Raw genomic sequence first — 19,424 nt, 5'->3', positions numbered from 1 at the left:
GCTTTGTTCGCTGCTGGCCCTCGGCCTGGGGCAGGGCAGCTCTGGGGAAGGTCAGGGACAGGAAGAGCCTGGCACAAACTCCCCTTCCTCCGAGTACCCTTTGGGGGCCTGTCAGAGGGCTGAGGTCTGGGGGCTCCTGTCCCCTCCGCGGGGACCTGGAATCTGACTGGCAGCCGGTGCTGGCGTGCAGCGCGGGCCCACTGCGTGTCGCGAGGCGGGGGGTGGGGAGCAAAGCTGTCGGCCACACACGCCAGGTCCCCCCGCGGTCCCCAGCACAGTGCGGGACCCTGAGAACAGGCCTGCTGGGAGGGCCCACTCAGGCCGTGGCGGGGACCGGCCACAGGTCCTATTTAGGGGTCCAGGGACTTCTCCCCGGACGCCCTGGGCCCTGAAGGTGGCTGCAGAGGGCTGACGATGAGGCAAGGACCGTTCGGTACCCGACGGCCATTCTGTAATTGGGGGGAGACACAGCGTGGGGCCTCGGGAGCTTAGCCTGGGTTCCAGTCCCAAACCCGCCACCCCCTTCTGGAGCGAGTCACTTCTCTAAACCCCAGTTTGTCCGTCTGCGCCATGCGGGGTGTAATGCTATGTTGCAGGTTGATGCGAGGTTTAAATTCGCACCCTGAGCAGGCTCTGTCCCAGGGAGGCCTCAGCACATGGGGGCTCATGTTCTGGTGACGTAATGGTTCCCACCGAGGAGGCCAGCCCGCCAAAGAGAAACAGCCTGCGGCTGCTTCCTAAAAACCCGGGGTTCAGAGTGGTGGGTTGATCGTGGCCTGCCCAGGTGAACGCCTTGGACATGGCTTCCCCCCACCGCTCCCCCCACACCCCAGGCCTGCCTGCCTTAGGCTCTAAACATTTTCCTCTATCAGGAGTTGTTCCTGTTGCTGTATTTCATCCGTGAGCACAGGACACTGAGCTGGTGTCAGAACAACTGGAAAGTTCCATGGAGACATCATCCCAGGCCAGGGGTGCTCTCAGTCCACGTGAAGGATGGAGGGCTGAGCCACACCCTTCGAGCTGCCTGTGGGCACATCCGGATCCTGTGTGCTCTGGGCAGGACCACAGGATCCCACGGAGCCATAGAGAATGCAGACTAGATGGGGGCCGTTTTCCCGAAGGCCTGCTTTACTGTTTTTTTAATTGTAGTTTATTGTCAAGTTGGTTTCCATATAACACCCAGTGCTCATCCCCACAAGTGCCCTCCTCCATGCCCATCTCCCCCCTGCCCCTCCCCCCTCCCCATCAGTCCTGTTCTCAGTGTTTAAGAGTCTCTCATGGTTTGCTCCCTCCCTCTCCTTAACTATTTTTCCCCCTTCCCCTCCCCCATGGTCCTTGTTAAGTTTCTCCTGTTCCACATACGAGTGAAAACATATGATATCTGCCTTTCTCTGCCTGACTTATTTCGCTCGGCACAACACCCTCAAGTTCCATCCATGTCGCTACACGTGGCCAGATTTCATTCTTTCTCATTGCCATGCAGTATCCCATCGTATAGATAAACCACATCTTCTTGAGCCATTCGTCCGTTGATGGACACTGAGGCTCTTTCCATGTTTTGGCTGCTGTGGAGAGTGCTGCTGTGAACATTGGGGTGCATGTGCCCCTGTGCATCAGCACTCCTGTGTCCCTTGGGTAAATCCCTAGCAGTGCTATTGCTGGGTCACAGGGGAGTTCTATTGTTCATTTTTTGAGGAACCTCCACCCTGTTTTCCAGAGGGGCTGCACCCATTTACATTCCCACCAGCAGTGTAGGAGGGTGCCCGCTTCTCCACATCCTCGCCAGCATCTAGAGTCTCCTGATTTGTTCAATCTAGCCACTCTGACCAGTGTGAGGTAGAATCTCAGTGTGGCTTTGATTTGTATTTCCCTGATGAGGAGGGATGCTGAGCATCGTTTCATGTGTCTGTTGGCCATCTGGATGTCCTCTTTGGAGAAGTGTCTGTTCATGTCTTCTGCCCATTTCTTCACTGGACTATTTATTTTTCGGGTGTGGAGTTAGGTGAGTTCCTTATAGATTTTGGATACTAGCCCTTTATCCGATATGTCATTTGCTACTATCTCCTGAAGGCCTGCTTTAGACACAAAACGTTGTTAGCTCTGCAGTTTAGAGTCTAAGGGATACGCAAGGCACTCCAAGGAACTTTAACCAGCGTGAGGTGCCCAAGCTGGATGACAGAGGGTCTGGGCTCCACAGGCCAAGGAGGAGGCAGGATGAGACCTTGTAGGACAGTGGGGTGCAGGGAAGAAGGGGGCAGGCTCTGACCTATAATTTGCAATACAGGAGGGGCCAGAGGAGGGGTTTTCTAACCACCAGCTCTGGGAGAGGCTGAACCAGGCCAGAGGATCGCTGCTGGGGGGTGGCTTGGCCCAGATAGCTTTGAGTTCAGTTCTGGGTTCTTGTCCCCTCTGAGGAGCTGAGCTTCCTGACCTATGGACACTGTCTCTGGGGCTACTTCCCCTTCCTCTCAGGCAACAGTGGACTCTCCACAGAGCTGCCGCACTGACTTCTGGGAGCACCTGCTGGGGCAGGGTCCACTGGGACCCCCAGATACACATCATCCACATCTGAATGGTTAATTTTCTGTGCCCGTTTGACTGGGTCGTGGGTGCCCAGAGAGGTGGTGAAACATTACTCTGGGTGTGTCCATGTGGGCATTTCTGGATGAGATTAACATATCAGTTAGGAGACTGAGTAAAGCAGAAGGCCCTTCCCAATGTGGGTGAAGAGCTGACTAGAGCAAAAGGGCTGAAGGGAAATTTTGCTCTGAAAATCGTGAGCTGGGATGTTGACCTCTGGCCTTCAGACCCATTCTGGAATTATGCCATCAGCTCTCCTGGGTGGAGCTCCAGGTTACACATTGGCTGTACTGTGAGCCAATTCCTTATAATAAACCTGTGTGTGTGCGCACGTGGGTTCTACTTCTCTTGAGAATTCCACTTTGGCAACCCTCCCCATGTACGGACCCAGGTTCCTAGCGTGAAGCCCTCCCCAACAAGCAGTACTGATTTAACAGTTTTTGTCAAATCCAAGGCCCTCACTGGGAGGGGAGATTCCTCTGGGCCATGCAGAGCTGTCAAGGCACCATCTTGTCCTTTTGTGGCAAGCTGGACCCACCCCTAAGTCACCTGGCCTCCCCTCCCCCCCCCGAGGGTACCGCCCACCAAGGCCCAGAGCTGTGGGTATGCAGGGAGCTTCACCATGAACTGGGCTCTGGTGATGGCACCAGCCCAGGAGGCACTTAAAGCCAGCTCGCCATTTCTACGCGGAGGCACGTATCTTATAAGGTTACGAGAACCAGCGAAACAGCCCCGGTCCCTGCCAGCCTGTGCGGCAGGCTCTGAGCCACACGCACTGCCCGTTTACCTTGATCACCCGCCTCTCTGATTCGCCCCTTCCACGGGTGGGGAACTGAGGCTCTGAGGGGTCCCGCAGGCCATGGGCAGGTGTGACGGCCACTGTGAACTCCAGTCCTGTTCACCCCTTCCCCTAAAGGGCACGGTGGGCCCTCCTTAGCCAAGGGTGTATCCTGCCTGGCCAGTCACAGTCACCTCAGGCCCTCTGCCGAGCCACTGACCTGCGTTTCAGTCAATGAGAGGTGAAGCTGGCGAGGAGGGGGGTGGTGCGGAGGATTCTGGAAAGTTCTCCTCCCTCCCCAGGAAGAAGAGAAGTCTTCCTGTGGAACGTGTTGTGAGCTGTACTGTGGGGACCCCAAGGAGACAGGTGTGAGGACGAAAGCAGAGTGTGAGACTGGGGGGCCGGGTGGTGGGGCAGGTGGAGGGAACGTGGGGGGCCCAGGGATGCGCTCTCCGGCTGCTGAATCAGCCGAGCCTACAGTCTTCAGGCTTCTCGGCCTGTGAGACAGACGTCCCTGGGGTAGAAGCCCCTTCAGCCCGGTTTTCTGCTGCTGGGACCAGGTCTGTCCCTTGGGCCACTGGCCGAGAAAGCAGGTCTCCCTCCCAGCCGGTGCTGACGCCCAGGGTCCCCATTCCGCCCTCGCCAGGCCTGTATTGATTAAATGGGGGCGCGGGGTGGGAGAAGTGGGGAGAAAGGCGGGCAGGGAAGCCTGGAGGTCAAACCTGCCGGGAAGAGTCATCCCGCCTCTGTGGACGTTGCCTGGTTATCGGGCAGCTACTGAAACAGCCAGCACAGATCTATAGACACGGCGACAGCTCCGGAGACACCGGCGGTGCCCAGTTTACCGACAGCGGCCGAACCCGCTGAGTCTACCTCGGGCCGAGGGCGCGGGGCGCTGTGGGCAGCAAAGCGGGGGCGCTCGCGGGGCCAACACACAACTCAGGGTATTCCGTTTATTTGATCATGTTAATACAGGAAATGCCAGACACCAGTCAACGGGGCAGACAGACCTTGCACAGATGCCTGTGTTCACTATGTGGACGGGAGGGGCTCCACGGCCCTGGGCGCGCATGCGTTTCCTCGGGAACGGGCAGATTGAGAGCGTATAAATACCACAAAATGACCAGGCTCGGGGGGTGGGGGGTGGGGGGTGTCACGGGCCACGAGGGAACCACGCTCCACAGGCAACGGAGGCATGAAATACGGGACCTGCACGGGACATTTTCACCTCACCACAGGCATAATTTATATATTAAAAGAAAGGAGGCCATAGTATGTATACGTGCAGCAGCTCTGGTCGGAGGACACGAACGAGCGAGGTGGAGCCATGCACAGGGAGGGCTTGCCCGTCTACTGTCCCTCTGTTCTTGTCCCCACCTTTCCCACGGTCACCTGCAGTCACGAAATAGATGAGCCGGCCTTGTCTCCATCTCAGGAAGTCCCATCAGTGTCCACAGCCGTGTTCTCGGGGCTCCCTGGGGCGGGGAGGCACCCCCGGAATCGAGAACTGGGAGCCCCGCGTGTAAACACATCCCCGGGGGGGCGCCCTGGGGGCCGGGCGTGGGGGGAGGGGCAGGAGGAGGCCGGGTGGGGGAGGTGCCGCGTGTCGCCTGGGCCCCCCACCCCCGGCCGGCAGAGCGGGAATGATGGAGGAGGCATCCACTTTTGCAAGCAAAGCTTAAACGGCGAGCCAAGCCTGTGTTTCTCTGCAACCTTCCGTGCGCCGGGTCCCTCAGAACTGACTGGCGCTGCTGGGGTCGCACTGTAACAAGCGGACGATGGAGGGGTCGCTCTTGGCACCTTTAATGAACTCTTCCAGGGACAGTTTGCCTGTGGGACGGGAGAGAGGAGACAGAGGGTGAGCCGATGCTCAGGGTTCCTCGGGCTTCCAGAGGTCGGGGAGCCGGCTCCGGGCTCAGGGATGCCCCCTCCGGTCTAAGCCTTGCACCTTCCTGAGGCTGGACCCAGGGGAGGCTCTGCTCACTTGGCAGGTGTTTCTGGAAACTCTCTTTTTGCTTTCACTGCGCACTGCAAAGCACTGGGCAACTTAAAGGGCATGCCTGGTAAGGCACGAGCTGTGGCTTGTGGGGCAATTTAAATCCTTTTAGAAGTCACCCAGGCTTTACGTAAGCAAGCCATGAATTGTCCAGAAAGAACACGGGCTCTGCCTCTCACCCATAACTACTCCAGAGCTGAGGGGAGTGTGTCCGGCCGGGTGGAGGGCCGCCGGGGGCCCCCAGGCACTGCCCCAGCTTCCGCTGGCAGACCCCCTTCTTGCTGCTGTAGGCCAGGGTGGGGACTCGAGGAGACCCGCCGTGCCAAGCGTCCAGCCGGCCCTCCCTCATCCTCTGTCCCTCCCGCACCACCCACCCCGCCCGCTGGGATCGACAGAAAGTGGGTTTGAAAACCTAAATGAGTTCCAGAGAAACCGTGACACACACGTGCCCGCCTCCCCCAGGGCGCAGGCTTGAAGCTGGCTTCTGGTGCCTTGTCCTTGGGGAGTGTGCGGCGGTGCCGTGGTGACATTTAGCGGGCAGCACAGCGGTGAAGAGAGTAAGGAGCCTCGGGCAGGATACCGATCTTTCCACGACCCCCGGACCCCCGGCCCCGGCCTGGCCTGGAGGACACGCTCCGTGACCTGCTGCCAGGAAGCCAGGGGAGGGGTCCGGAGGCAAGGGTCCAGGCGCCCACGCCGGAGGGGAGCACTCCCTCCTGCGGGCCCCCAGTAGGGAGCAGGCAAGCCCCTCGGAAGACCGCACAGCCTCCAGGCTCAAGGCTGGGCTGGGAAGCACCCCCTTCAAAGGAGAAGCCCTCCCCCTGCTCACACTGAGGGACTACTGGGTTTTACTGCTCTCCTCGTGGTTGGTGGGGACTTTCACCGGCCGCGCCCCTCTGGCCCCAAAGCACAGCCCTTTCCTCCGGGCAGACGGTGGGGGAGGGGCTGAGGGGGGGTCCCTCGGGGGCTCTGGGGGTTCCTGAGCATGATCTGTGTCTCTGGGTCCGTCCGGCAGCAGTGACGGTGTTCCTGGCACTCGGCCAGTCCCAGCTCACATGTACGGCCGGGAGGGGGGCGGGGGGTGCCGGAGAAGTCCTGTGGGCCCCCCTACCCCTGGGGTGGCAGGGAAAGAAGACAAAGTGCAGGGCCCCGCCGGCTTGAGGGCTGGGCACCCCTGCTTTTGCCCTTATCTCTCTCAACGTCCACTCTTCCTTCCCTTCCCAAGGCCCAGGGACAGACGAACACGGGCTCACAGAGGTGCCCTGTCCGTGGTGCAGGGACTCAGGCTCACCAGCAAGCAGGGAAGGCGCAGGTGCAGGCACAGCGGACCCCCCAAATGGGTGGATGGGTCCCCGTGGGGGAGGTGGGTGGGTCCGGTCGGGGACGGGGAAAGGGGGAGATAGGGGCCCAAGGGCAGCGCTAAGAGCTTTCCTGGGCATCATCCCATTAAATCCTCCCAACCGCCTGAGCCTGAATCGATCATCCCCATGTCACAGAGGAGGAAAGCAAGGCTCAGGCGAGCCGAGACGCCGTGGGGGTCTGTGGGCATCTGGAGCCTGTGCTTGCTGCCCTAGGGGGTGAAAGACAGGTTTTAAATCAGCACCAGGGCAATGCCAGGCACAAGGCGGTCTTGTTTTACATGCGGACGCATTTTGGAAACCGTCCCCTTGCTGTCCGACATGTCCAATGTGCTCTCTGCCGCCGGTGGTCACACCGGAAACCGTGTCCCTGGGCTGGCTCCGTCCTTGGGCTCATGTGCTGGGAGCACTTGAGACCTCAGCGAGCTCTTCTTCATGCGTCCGCTTATTTTTAACTTTCAGGATGACCCAGGGCCAGTTTCTTTTTCTTTTCTAAATGTCCCATTTCTTTATCCTCCAAAAGCACATGAGACCTGGCTGTGGCACTGCACTGGGCAGAGCCGGCAAGAGGCATGGACCCGCCCTTGCAGAGCACCCTCCCCCTGCGTGGAGCCTACCGAACCACAGTGCCCCGAGGTGTGGGTCCCTGTACTGCCACCACCACTGCCCATCTGTCCCCACCAGTGTGTGGGGGACCCTGCCGCAGCTCCTCAGCGCAAGATGACAGCAAAGCAGAGCACAACCCGCGTCCCAGCTTCCCACCATCCAGGACCCTTGATGCACCTGCCCCCTGGGTGCCTCCCCGTCCCTGGGACATGCCCATGGGACTGACAGTCTCCCTCACTTTAGAAGCAAGGACACTATGGCCCACGAGGGAACAGGTCATGCCTGGAGGACAGAACCAGAATGCATGACCGAGTCTCCCTGACTCTGAATCCTGCCTCTTCCCTCAGCACAGCTGTGTGGGCCGCACAGATGCGCGCGCACACACGCACGCACACGCGCGCACACACACACACACACACACACACACACACACACTCCTTACCGTCATTGTTAGTGTCCATCTGCCGAAAGATCTTGTCCGTCCGTTTCTCTGGGGTGGACTCATCCTCTGGCATTTTCATCACAGAGGACACCATCTTGTAGATGGCCTGCAAAGAGACATGCAGAAGATGTGCCTGGAGCTTCTGGAATGCTTCTGGGCAGATGGGGCAGGCGGGTGTAAGCTTCCACCTAGCTCACAGAAAGGCGCGAAGGGGTCGGGGCGTAGCAGCCTTCAGGGCCCTTCCTCAGCTTTCTAGAGGAACATTTCTAGAATGTTCCAGGATGACTATCACAGCTGGCATGCTGACCAAACGAAGCCAGACCCACTAATGGGAAGTTCAAGGGAGGGCAAAACAACTCCACAGTGACAGCCCGGAGACTGGGGGCTGCCTGGGGTGGGAGGTGGGACGGTGCCCCGGCAGGCCCTTGAGGGAGCCTTCTGGAGGTGAGTCCGAAACACCCGAGGATGGTGGTCACACAGACGCATGCACATGCCCCACCATGCTGCACGGGAAGCTGTGAGCATTTTACTGTGTCTGTTACACCTCAGTCTAAAACAGGAAAGATTTAGTCCCTGAAACCCATAGGGAAACCCCATAGCCAGCCCCAGAAAGGAGCAGCGCTTGAGGCAGCATAGATCTCTCCAGAAGGATGAAAGACCTTCTCTTTAGGACACTGCCATCCGCGGGCTCACCACCACTGTGGGCCATCTCTGTGTGTCTGTGTCCCAGGGACCAAGCCTGGACACAGTCCCCGTGCCATGGTGGGTGTATATGGGTGCTGAGGGGTCACGAGGAGACCAATGGCCAGCAGCCCATCCCGGTCACGTGCAAGGGGGAGGGGCAGTGCCCCTGTGAGACTCAATGCAAAAGACCCCATTCCTGAAACAGACCAAAGAACAGCAGAAATCTGATGCTTGTTATAACTTAAAAGCATAGCATTAAAAACAAACAAAAAACAACCTGAAAAAGAATGATCCTAAGTGAGGTTTCCAGGATCTATTATGTTCCCCGGCTTCTCGCCCCCTCTGTTTTCAGAGCAGGAGCAGGCTGGGCCCGGCCCGTCTCCCACCAGCCTCATGACACAGGTGCGCTGTGCTGCACAGGTGTGCATCTTCCTGAGACGGGCACCCTCCTGGGAGAGGGCCACCCCGCTTGCCCAAGTGCAGAGCCAAGGGCAGCACCAAGTCCCAAGGACTTGGCAGGTAGGAATCTGATGTACTTAACATGGCAGTGCATTCTGGGATGCCTGGGGGGCTCAGTCAGTTAAGGGTCCGGCTTCGGCTCAGGTGGTGATCTCATGACTTATGGGTTCCAGCCCCGCGTCAGGCCCTGTACTGACAGCTCGGAGCCTGGAGTCTGCTTCTGATTCTGTCTCCCTCTCTCTCTGCCCCTCCCCAGCTCACACTCTCTCAAAATTAAACAAACATTAAAAAAACTTTTTTTTAATTAAAACCACCAGTCCATTCTGAGAAAGACGTAGGGGGTGGGTATCCCAAGCACCTGGTGAAAGGAACAAAATGTGCCTTCTTTCTGGAAAACACCGTCACCTGCTGGAGCGCCTGCCAGGGGTGGTGTCTCATGACAGGGTGTCCTTTCGTGTCTGACTTATTCCAGGGTCACTAATGTTTCCGTTTTGCTTTGCACCTGCACGTTCCTGGGGGGCATTACAGGCTGTTGCGTGCATCCCCAAATTCGGGGATTCGGAAAGGTCTCTCAGCAGGCGCCCTCCACAAGTATCAAGGGACCTCTCAGTTAAAATTGTCGGCTCTGTTCCCTCTTGGGACATCACCTCTCTGAGCCTCTGATTTTGTGACATGCAGGGAAGGACGCCGCTAACCGGGGCGGGAAGAACAAAAGGGTTCAGAGCCAAGGCCAGGGCTGATGTATACAGCAAGTGCTCAATCCACACTGGCTCTTATTCCTACTGCAAGGACCCACTGGGTTAGGTGACAGATGCCCAGTTAGGTGAGAGCCGGTCACCTTCAAAAGGGCACGGGGCGGGGGGGAAGGGGCAGGCGGGGGGCAGGTGGGGCACGGGGGGGGCAGGGGGGAAGCGGAGCCCGGGGGGAGGGGCAGGCGGGGCACGGGGGGGGCAGGCGGGGGGGGCGGCGGAGCCCGGGGCCGCAGCGACCCCGACCCCGACGGCGGCCGCGGGGGCGCACCTGCACGATCTCCAGCATCTCGCTGCGGCTGATGTAGCCGTTGCCGTCCAGGTCGTACATGCTGAAGGCCCACTTGAGCTTCTGCTCCAGCTTGCCCCGCGACGTGACGCTCAGCGCGATGATGAACTCCCGGAAGTCGATGGTGCCGTCCCCGTTGGTGTCGAAGGTGCGGAAGACGTGCTCGGCGAACTTGGAGGCGTCGCCGTAGGGGAAGAAGTTGGCGTAGATCTTCTTGAACTCGTCCACGGTCAGGTGGCCGGTGGGGCAGTCCTTGAGGAAGCCCTTGTACCACTCCTGCAGCTCGTGGTCGGTGAACTCCGTGTTCTCCCGCAGGTCCTGGAGCACCTCGGGCCGCAGCTTGCTGTTCTGCTTGCCCATGGCGGCCCGCGGCTACACCTGCGAGAGCGGGCGTCAGCGGGGGCGCCCGGGGACCGTCGGGGGGCATCAAAGGGGGGTGGGGGGGCGCCCGGGGACCGTCGGGGGGGGCGGTGGCACCCGGGGGGCCGTCAAAGGGGGGTGGGGGAGAAGGGGCATCGGAGGGCCGTCGGAGGACGGGTGCCAGGGGCCATCAGCAGGGGCGTGGGGGGTGGCGCCCGGGGACCATCAGTGGGGGGAGCAGGTGGCACCCAGGGGAGCCGTCAAAGGGGGATGGGGGGAGCGCCCGGGGACCGTCAGTCTAGGGGGCAGTGGCACCCAGGGGGGCCATCAAAGAGAGGTGGAGGGCGCACCCGGGGACCGTCAACGGCGGGGGGGGGGGACAGACAGTGGCACCCGGGGGAGCCGTCAAAGGGGCGTGGGGGGGAAGTGGCATCGGAGGGGGGCGGGCGCCAGGGGCCATCAACAGAGGGGTGGGGGGGCGCCCGGGGACCGTCAGCGTGGGGGGGGGCGGTGGCACCTAGGAGCGGCCATCAAAGGGGGGTGGGGGGAAGCGGCATCGGAGGGCTGTCGGGCGGCGGGCACCAGGGGCCATCAGCAGGGGGCACCCGGGCCAGCTCCCGCCACCCCCCGCTACCCGGCGGGGCATGTCCTGCACCAGGGGCTGCAGAGGCCACCACTGTGGGTGGCATGTCTCGCCCCGTCTAGGACGCCCTGAAGGAAGGTAGGCCATTCGTCTGGCACCCCTGGGAAAACCGAACTGCTCCCCCCTTCACCGCAAGACCCATTCCGACTTCGAGAATGTGGAAATGAGTATGTGTGTGTGTGGGGGGGTACCATTTAAAATCAGCGGAATGAGCAGCTCCCCCAGTGTCCCCTGGGTCTGTACTCAGTCCTCACCCTCCTGACCCTCACCAGCTCTAGGCAAAGGTCCTGCCCTGTGGAGGGCGCCCCCAGACCCTGCGTTCTGAACAGTGCTTTCCTCTCTCGGGCGCCACATTCTGGCTTTCCCCTCAGAACAGGTGTCCAAAAACTTTTAAGGGGTCCCCTCTCTACTGTGCCTCTCAGAAACTCCTGGGGACAGGGGGGTGGGGGCGGGCAGATCTAGAATCAGCACCGGACAGTCCTCGACTCTCAAATGTTACCAGTAAACTATCAGGCACCTGTTGAGAGCACAGAGCCTTCTCTCCCCACAGCGGTTTCCCGCCCAGCCCGGACAGAAGACTGGTCCCGGGATGGGGTCACTCTGAGACACTCACACGGCTGTCACCTCGCAGCCTCATTTTATTTGCTGCGTCTGGCAGTAACACACGAACCTGGCTTAATCATTTTTCTAGCATGGAGAAAAGCAGACAGTAAGAGGAAGATGTGTCCCCCCCCCAGCCCCAGAGGGGCCCACTCTGAACTGCCGTATTTGTAAGCTCTACACAGTATGGACTGAATCCCCACCATGAACGGTAACAGACGTGTTCGGCTCGTCTCCCTGGCATTTCCTCCTTTGCCCCCTCCCGGGTTTTATTAGTTTCATGACACATATCCCTGTTGTTACTTGTTATCTTTATAACTTTATACTCTTATCTTTCAAAATCGCAAGTGCGTTTCGAGGAACGCTGCTAAAGATACTTTGACCGGTGAGAACAGCCCATGCACGCTGCCGCCTCCTGCGCCGCTGTCTGTAATAATAACCCAGGCGTCCGTCGTTACATACGGAGAAACAGCGGTCGAGATGCATTAAAAAAAATGTTTTTGAATGTTTGTTTATTTTTGAGACACAGAGAGACAGAGCGTGAGCAGGGCAAGGGGTAGAGAGAGAGGGAGACACAGAATCTGAAGCAGGCTCCTGGCTCTAAGCTGTCAGCACAGAGTCCAACGCGGGGCTCGAACTCACAAACCTTGAGATCATGACCTGAGCCGAAGTTAGACGCTTAACTGACTGATCCACCCAGCGCCCCAAGGGTGCGTTTTTAAAGTGAAAGGAGAAAGTTGAGAGCAGCACAGAGTTTGCTACAATTTGTGAAAAAGAGAAAACACTCTATGTATGCGTGTTGCTGTGTCTTGAAGGATCTATTTAGGACCTAACACCGGCCAGAGAGAGGCGTCTGACAGGCCAGAGTCGAACGGAGAGTTTTTACTGCAAAACCTTTTTCAAAAATTGTAAAGTGTCAAACTCTGTGTAGGTATTTCCTATTAGAAAACTAAATATATAAAAATAAAAATAACCAAACCTCTTATTTCCTGATGAAGCAACTTGACTCTTGCTTCTTTCTCTGTAAGATCAAGCTCTCAGTCCCGCCCCCTCTTCCTTCCTTATCTGTTTCTGTCGTGGGAACTGGTATTATTATAGTGTCAGGGTTTACAATCTCTCTCTGCTTCTTACGTATAGGTTGGCCCTAAAAAGTGGACACCAGCAAGCGCCTAAGTAAGTTGGCTGTCAGTTTCCTGGTGAGGAGTGGCAACGTCAAAGGCCAGAGCGATGCTGGGGGATCTGCCCCTGCCCCACCTGAGTCCACGCTCAACCCGTGAGGCCACCTCGCCAACTGCAGTGTGTTCTAGAATGAGGCCACAGCGTCCAGATGGGGGAGGCCCCGTCGCCTCCACCGGCCAGCTCTCTGACCCACCCCGGGGCCTGGGATGGCACGGGTCTCCTAGTGTGCTCTGGGAGGCGCCCTGAAAGTTCAGGAGTTAACATATAGCTGATGCAGCTTCTGGTCCTTTGGGAAATTCAGATTTCTTCATTGACCACTGTGTTTTCGACGTGTAAAAAAAAAAAAAAAAGCGAAAATCAAAACAACAGACCCTAAAATGTGTGACGCAAGAGGAAAAACAACCAAGATCCCCATCAACATCTCTGTCCTGCTGGAAAAAAAAAATCTAAGCCAGGTTTGGAGATGTGGGCTCCCTCTTGACTGTGAATTTTTTGTGATCGCTCTTGGGGCCCCAGCCAGATGAGCCCCCAGGTCCTTCCAGGTGGCACCGTGGAGGACCTGACGACGGCACACCAGGATGGCTCTGTGCCCGGAGAGCCCTGCTGGGCGAGCAGGGCCGTGTGCCCCAGGATGGTCAGCGCAGGATGCCCGGACGGCTCAGTGTGGCAGGTCTGTCTCCCCAGGCACCCGCAGGGCGCGGTGCACTAGGACTCTCCCGACCAAGCAAAGAAAAAAAAAAAGATGTTGAGGTTTTAACCCCTAGCACCTGTGAACATGATATTATATGGAAATGGGGACTTTGTAGGTGATCGAGGTTAGGGTGAGGTTATTGATCGGGGTGTCCTTCGAATAAAGGTGACATGTGGACACAGACAGTACAGAAGGGAGACAAGCGGAGAAGACGGAGCCATCCACAAGCCAAGGAATGCCAGAGATTTCCAGAAGCCAGAACACATGCTTCCCTACAGCCTTCAGAGGCCCTCGCCCACACCTTCATTGCTGAGTTGCGGCCTCCAGGGCTGCGAGGGAGTCCGTTCCTGCTGTTTACGCCGCCCGGGCTGTGGGACCTTGTCAGAGCAGCCTGAGCTGGCAGACACCGGGGGGTGCATGGCTCTGCCGGGTCAGGCGCCTCTCAGCCCCACAGCCGAGGCGCCTTGCCCACCAGACCCGAGGGTGGGGGCTGAGGGCGCGGGAGAAGCCGCCTGGGTCTCAGGCCAGGTGCCCGTCCTTCTCTGTCCATCTATCTGTCCATCGCCTGCCCCCACTCCAAGGCGGGGACCAGATCCAGGCAGCCTCGGGCGTGACCCCAAGACCCGTGCCCCGAGGCTGGTCCCTCAGGGAGGCGCCCCCGGCCCATGCCAGCCTCCTGGGTGCACACACGGGGCGGCGTCCAGGAGGCCCCGGTGCTGCGCGGGGACCCCCGAGGGTGACTGTGATGAAGCTACACCAGCCACCGAGCGGGCAGCCAGGCGGCAGGCGGAGCCCTGGAGCACCGGGCATGGATGCGCTCCGCGCTCTCTGTTCCCAGTGATCTCTCCCTGTTCCCGCGAGGATCCCTTAGTCACCTGCTCACCGCTCGCCTGCCTCTGTCCGTCCTGTTTAAACAGCCTCCCGGCTTCCCCCCCCTCTTGTCACCGCAGGGCGGGGTGACTCGCCGCGTGGCTTCTCAAAGGCAGCCCTGCGTCTCTGTGTCTGCAGGTGGGTGGTGGTCCCCGGAGGCTCGGGCACGGAGCAGCACCCCACCCGGGACCCCAGATGTGACCTACGCCTCCCTGAAGACTGCACACGCTTCCGGCCCAGTGTTACCTGGGCTTGAAAAAGGCTCATTTTCTAGTTCCCTCAGCGCTTCAGTCGCTGTCAAACCTTCATCTCTTCCACGCTCCTCGTCAACTGGGAAGTCTCCCAGCAGGCGTCCGGAGGGCAGCCTGGCGGCGGCGGCTCCCAGTCAGCCTCCCACCCGCACCTTGGATGGCTTCGTCCGCACCTGCTCACCCTCCTTCTTCCCTTGCTTCCCCCGCGCCGGACGCTGTTCCCACGGGCAGCGTGTGCCCCCACGTCCCCACAGGGGTGGCATCACGCGGTGGCCGGCCAGAGAGGACGGGCGCGAGCAGAGCACGACAGCCGCTGCTCCGTGACCCGTGCGACCCACATTCACCTCGGAAGGTGACTGTATTTGGAGACTGGGCCTTTAAGAGACAATTAAGGTCAAACAAGGTCACTGGGGTGCATCCTAATCCAATCTGACTGGTGTCCTTACGAGAGGAGCGTGGGACACAGACAGAGGGGAGGCCACGGGAGGTCACAGACAGGCAGCCATCTGCAAGCCAAGGAGAGGCCTCGGAGGGGACGGAACCTGCCGACACCTTGATGTCGGACTTCTGGCCTCTGGGGCTGTGAGAAAATAAATCCCTGCCCTTGAAGCTGGCCGGTCTGTGTTACTTTGTCACGACAGCCCTGGGCTGTCCCTGGGCACTGACCTGAGCGACAACGGCGGGGCGGACCCCGTGCCGGGCACCGGGTGGTTCCCGAAGTCTAAGTCCTGACTGCCTGCTGCGGGGAAACCAGAAGGTCCACGGACTGTGGGACAAGTTGCTCACTGTCAGTCCCTTTGCAGCCAGGGGAGGGCGGGTCCAGGGGAGGGGAACGCAGGCACCGACTGCCACCTGGGGTCGCTAACGCCCGTCCTTTGCCCTGATTAGCCTTCCTGCCCTTTTCACCCTGGAAACGAGTGGGCTCCTGTGAAGTTCTAGGCTCTGAGGGCTCAGGCCCGGTCACTTGAGAATCGACTCACCTGCCCGAACACCAAACCGCCACTCAGAACGATGCTATCAGTTTTCCGCAGGACGTATCTGTGATTTATGCACATTCAGGTCCCACGGAAATGCAGAATTCTGAATACCTCCTCTGCCCAAGATAGCAGACGTTTGTGGAAAGGAAGGTACCAGATTAGCGAGAGGGACGGGTCCGGTCAACCCCAAGCTAGACGGTAACAGGCAGAGCGCACGGTGACGTGCCTGGGGAGTAATCTTGTGCTTTGCCAGCTCCTTCCCAATTGTGTCCCTGAAGGTGACCTGCAAGACTGAGCATCTGGACTCCCGGCCCCTCCTTCCCGACGTGCATCCCGAGCACCAGGGGCTTTCCTGACAGGGGGCCTCCTTCAGGACTAGGGGTCCTGCTCTGACGGTCTAAGGCCCCTGGGTCTCGAGGTCCCAGGCCAGAGATTCCTGGGTCTGTAGCTGAGGTAGGGAAGCCTCTCCTCCCAAGAGGTGACCCCCCCGCCCCCCCGAGGAAAGGCAGAGGAATCCGGGAAGGTGGTAGAGGATTCCCCGCAAGAATCCAGAAACGTGTGGTCTACAGATCCACACGCACACCACACCCTACACTGAGCCACTTAACTGTGGGCGTGCTCGCTAACACATGTCCACTGTCCTGCGCTCTGCTCCCTGAACGCCGAGCCCAGGAGCACAGGCCCTGCTGGGCCCGGCACGTTCTCAGGGCCTGGCGACAGGCAGGCGCGTGGTGGGGGTGCGCGCAGTCTGTTCCAGCCCGTTGGGCCCTCTGAATGCGTGTCCCGGCTCTCAGCGCTCTGGGCTGTGTGCGGCACTGGTACCTGTGGACGGGGCACAAGATGGAACTAACGTGGGGGGAGGGGTGCTCCGGGGAGGAGTCACTCACTCCCGTTGAGGGGACCGGGCAGCTTGCCTAGGAAGAAGCACGTGGAACCAAAACTTAGGCCACCTCGGGGCGCCTGGGGGACTCAGTCGGTTAAGCAGCCGACTCTTGACTTCAGCTCCGGTCACGAGCTCACAGTTGGTGAGTTCAAGCCCCGCATTGGGCTCTGCGCTCACAGTGAGGACCCTCCCTTGGAACCTCTGTCTCCTTCTCTCTGCCCCCCCTTCTCAAAAATAAATACATGTAAAACACAAACAAACCAACAAACGTGGGCCACTTTTAGGGAGCACAGGGCACATATGAGGCCCTGAGAACTGGGAAGGTGGGGTCCATGTGTGGCCAGGCTGGGAGAAGGCAACGTCAGCTCCGTCGTAGACAAAGAAGTGAGGCTCCACGGGGCACGTGCTTGTCTGTGACCTTCCCCGGGCCCTTGCATCGCCCAGGTCCATGGGCGGTGATGGAGGCCGCCACGGTGCTCTCCATGAAGTAGAGCCCATGAAGACGAAATTAAGCCCCCCGTGCACTGCCAGTGCCTCACTGGACCGGCGCACATGTGCGTACCAAGGACTCGGATGAAACAGTTAATACAAAGAGCCTCATTTTAGATCTCTCCTGGAGGCTCTCGGCCCGAAGCTAGCGGCCTCGCAGGGACCTGAGACAGAGGAAACCTGCGTGCACACTGACCTCTCTGTTACTAATTAAGCCAAGGAGCCAACCTCATGATGAGTGGCTGGCCGCAAAGACAGACAACAAAAGCCAGCGTTTCTGCAAAGACAAAGCCATCGCCCCCATTTCCCAGCAGAAACGTCCCCTCCCTCCCCCGGCCCGGCGGTCAGGCGAACAAGCATCCATGCTTCATCCGTAGACCAGAAAATCTTACTCTCATCTCCACTGACGGACGGGGTGAAGAACGGACGTGCCAGGAAGGGTGATCAATTTGGGATCAGAGCCACCTCTCACGTGGCTTGAAAAGCCTCACGACCAAGCAGGGCTTGGATCAGACAGGCAACAGCCTTTAGAGGATGTCAGAGATGACATTTTAATTCACAGTAATGAAGGAACGGGGAGGGAGTTAATGTAGCACTTACATCCATCTCTCTGGCTCTCGGTGACTCTGTTATTGTTCTTAATGTGCTAAATTAGAAAAGGAAAAAAAAAAAGCAAACATGTAGCAGGGGAGCCCTATGAAAAATTTTTAACCCGAAGTGGGTACTGCCTGCAAATTAAAGCCTTTTTAATGGCGTGGTTCTACCAACGGCTCAGGAAGCTCCTGGGAACCGAGTGCTCGAATGTGCCATTAATCACAGCTCCACGATGGCTGATGGCACAGGTCGCATTTCATCCACTGCTTTAAAATGCTTTCATCGAGTTAGATCTCCAGAGCTTGCTGGGCCACGCACATTTACAAACACTTGGAGGGGAAAAGAGGGGTAAAGGCAGGAGGCACTGAGTCCTTATAAAAGACCAAAGCTCAGGGTGAGGCTGGAAGGGCGTGTGCTGCAAATCTGAACTCCAAGGGACCAGAGGGCCACTTGAGATGAGCAGGGACGCGGGAGTGGAAGGGACGAGCAGGAGACTGGCGTGTTAACACCCGGGTCTTTCTCCTGGCGACCCATTAACGAACGGACTAATGCTGAGAATCTGTCCTTCTTGTCTCCAAGTAAGAGGGTGAGGGGCAAGCCGCATGCAGCCTGGGCTTCTAGGGCAGCTGCTCGGAGGAGGGGCCAGTCCTGTCCCCAGGGGTCTGTGACAGGGGCCAGAATCAAAGCAAGGGAACAGCGCGCGTTGGGGCGGCTCAGGCTGCAACGCGGCGGAACGGACGCTAGAGGGCGCAGGCAGGCAGGCTCCTGGGACCGAAATGAGGCCCCGCCTTCCCGACTCCGCCCCCGCCCCGCCTCCTCCACGTCGCAGTGCGGGGAAGGGGGACTCCGTTTCTTTGTCCGTAAGCTAGAAACGTCCAACAAAGTGACTGCCAGCCACGTGTGCCTATTGAGCACGTACGATGTGGCCCGTCTGAATTCGTATATGGGCCCTACGAGTATAAAATACATACTGGGTTTTGACAACTTAATACATAAAAATAATGCAAAATATCTCAGAGTAATTTTTCTATCCTGATTATATGTGGAGGGATAAATGATACCCTTTGAGATACAGTGAGTTAAATGAATCATGTCGGTAACATTAATCTCGTCTCTTTTTACCTTTTTAATGTGGCTACTAGGAAAGTTAAAACTACATATAAATGGGGCCGATTCTATATTTCTAGTGGCTGCTTAGCAGTGAGTAGATCCTTGGGACACTAGACCTGGGGTCACCAAACAAGAAGCCTTAGAGCTCATGAGCACCCTGTGTACAGGCCCATTGCTAACTGCAACCCAGCTGGGAGAGGTCTGTTTATTTCACTCGTAGGTGCCCCAAAGGAAAGATCACGGCACTCACATTTCATTCACAAGGACATGGCGTCCCACAAGTGTCTATTTTCAACAGCTTCAAGACCTTTCCTAGAGGCCAGCTGCAGCGATGGCCTGGGTCCTTAAGGTGAAGGAGTGGCAGAAAGGGGGTGTTCCTTCTCCGCTTCTGAGGGAGAACAGAAGCCCCTGGGCCAGATCTGGGGAACGAGGCGGTCAGTGAGACCCCTCTGGAGCTGACAGTTACAGGGTGTGTGTGCCCAGATCCAGATTCAGCCCACTGACTTCTAGGAGCTCATGTTCAGAGGACTTCCTGAAAACTTGCTGCATCCAGTTTTACCAGCTGGATGGGCTCTAGGCCGGTGACCTTGGTTGAGGAGTTCAACTAAAAACCCTCCTCCTTTCCATACCCATCCCCGGCAGCTTAAATCCCCATGCCTTCCTAAAGCTTTAAAAAATAAAAGGAGGAGGGAGGGAGGGAGAGACGGAGGGAGCTGGCCAAGGCACGGAGCCCCCCTTCCTGTCTTGAACCTTCCTTTCCACTTAGCTGAGGTTGAAATGCCCTAAAAGAGCCCGAGAGACAGGAAAAAAAATGGAAAAAGGAGACAAAAATCCCC

The 19,424-nt window shown here is 58.4% G+C and overlaps 1 protein-coding gene across 2 annotated transcripts in view; it reads right to left on the bottom strand.

The window, feature by feature from the left end:
• Window positions 1-4,297: 4,297 nt before the first annotated feature.
• Window positions 4,298-19,424, bottom strand: part of HPCAL1 (hippocalcin like 1) — a 113,508-nt gene continuing 98,381 nt past the window's right edge. The window contains exons 1-3 of one of the 2 annotated variants that reach the window (XM_039231078.1): window positions 9,924-10,301; window positions 7,761-7,866; window positions 4,298-5,188 (exon numbers count right to left, since the gene is read on the bottom strand). In XM_039231078.1, coding sequence (XP_039087009.1) covers window positions 5,091-5,188; window positions 7,761-7,866; window positions 9,924-10,301 — 582 coding nt within the window. In that variant the 3' untranslated portion in view covers window positions 4,298-5,090. Of the gene's footprint in view, window positions 5,189-7,760; window positions 7,867-9,923; window positions 10,320-19,424 lie in introns of those variants that run through there. The other variant, XM_039231077.1, reaches the window with a different exon arrangement.

The sequence above is a fragment of the Hyaena hyaena genome, unplaced genomic scaffold (assembly GCF_003009895.1).
Source record: "Hyaena hyaena isolate Hyena2069 unplaced genomic scaffold, ASM300989v1 scaffold_53, whole genome shotgun sequence".
Lineage (NCBI taxonomy): Eukaryota > Metazoa > Chordata > Mammalia > Carnivora > Hyaenidae > Hyaena > Hyaena hyaena.
The sequence above is the reverse complement of the archived record's forward strand: the minus strand, read 5'-3'. Positions and strand labels throughout refer to the sequence as shown.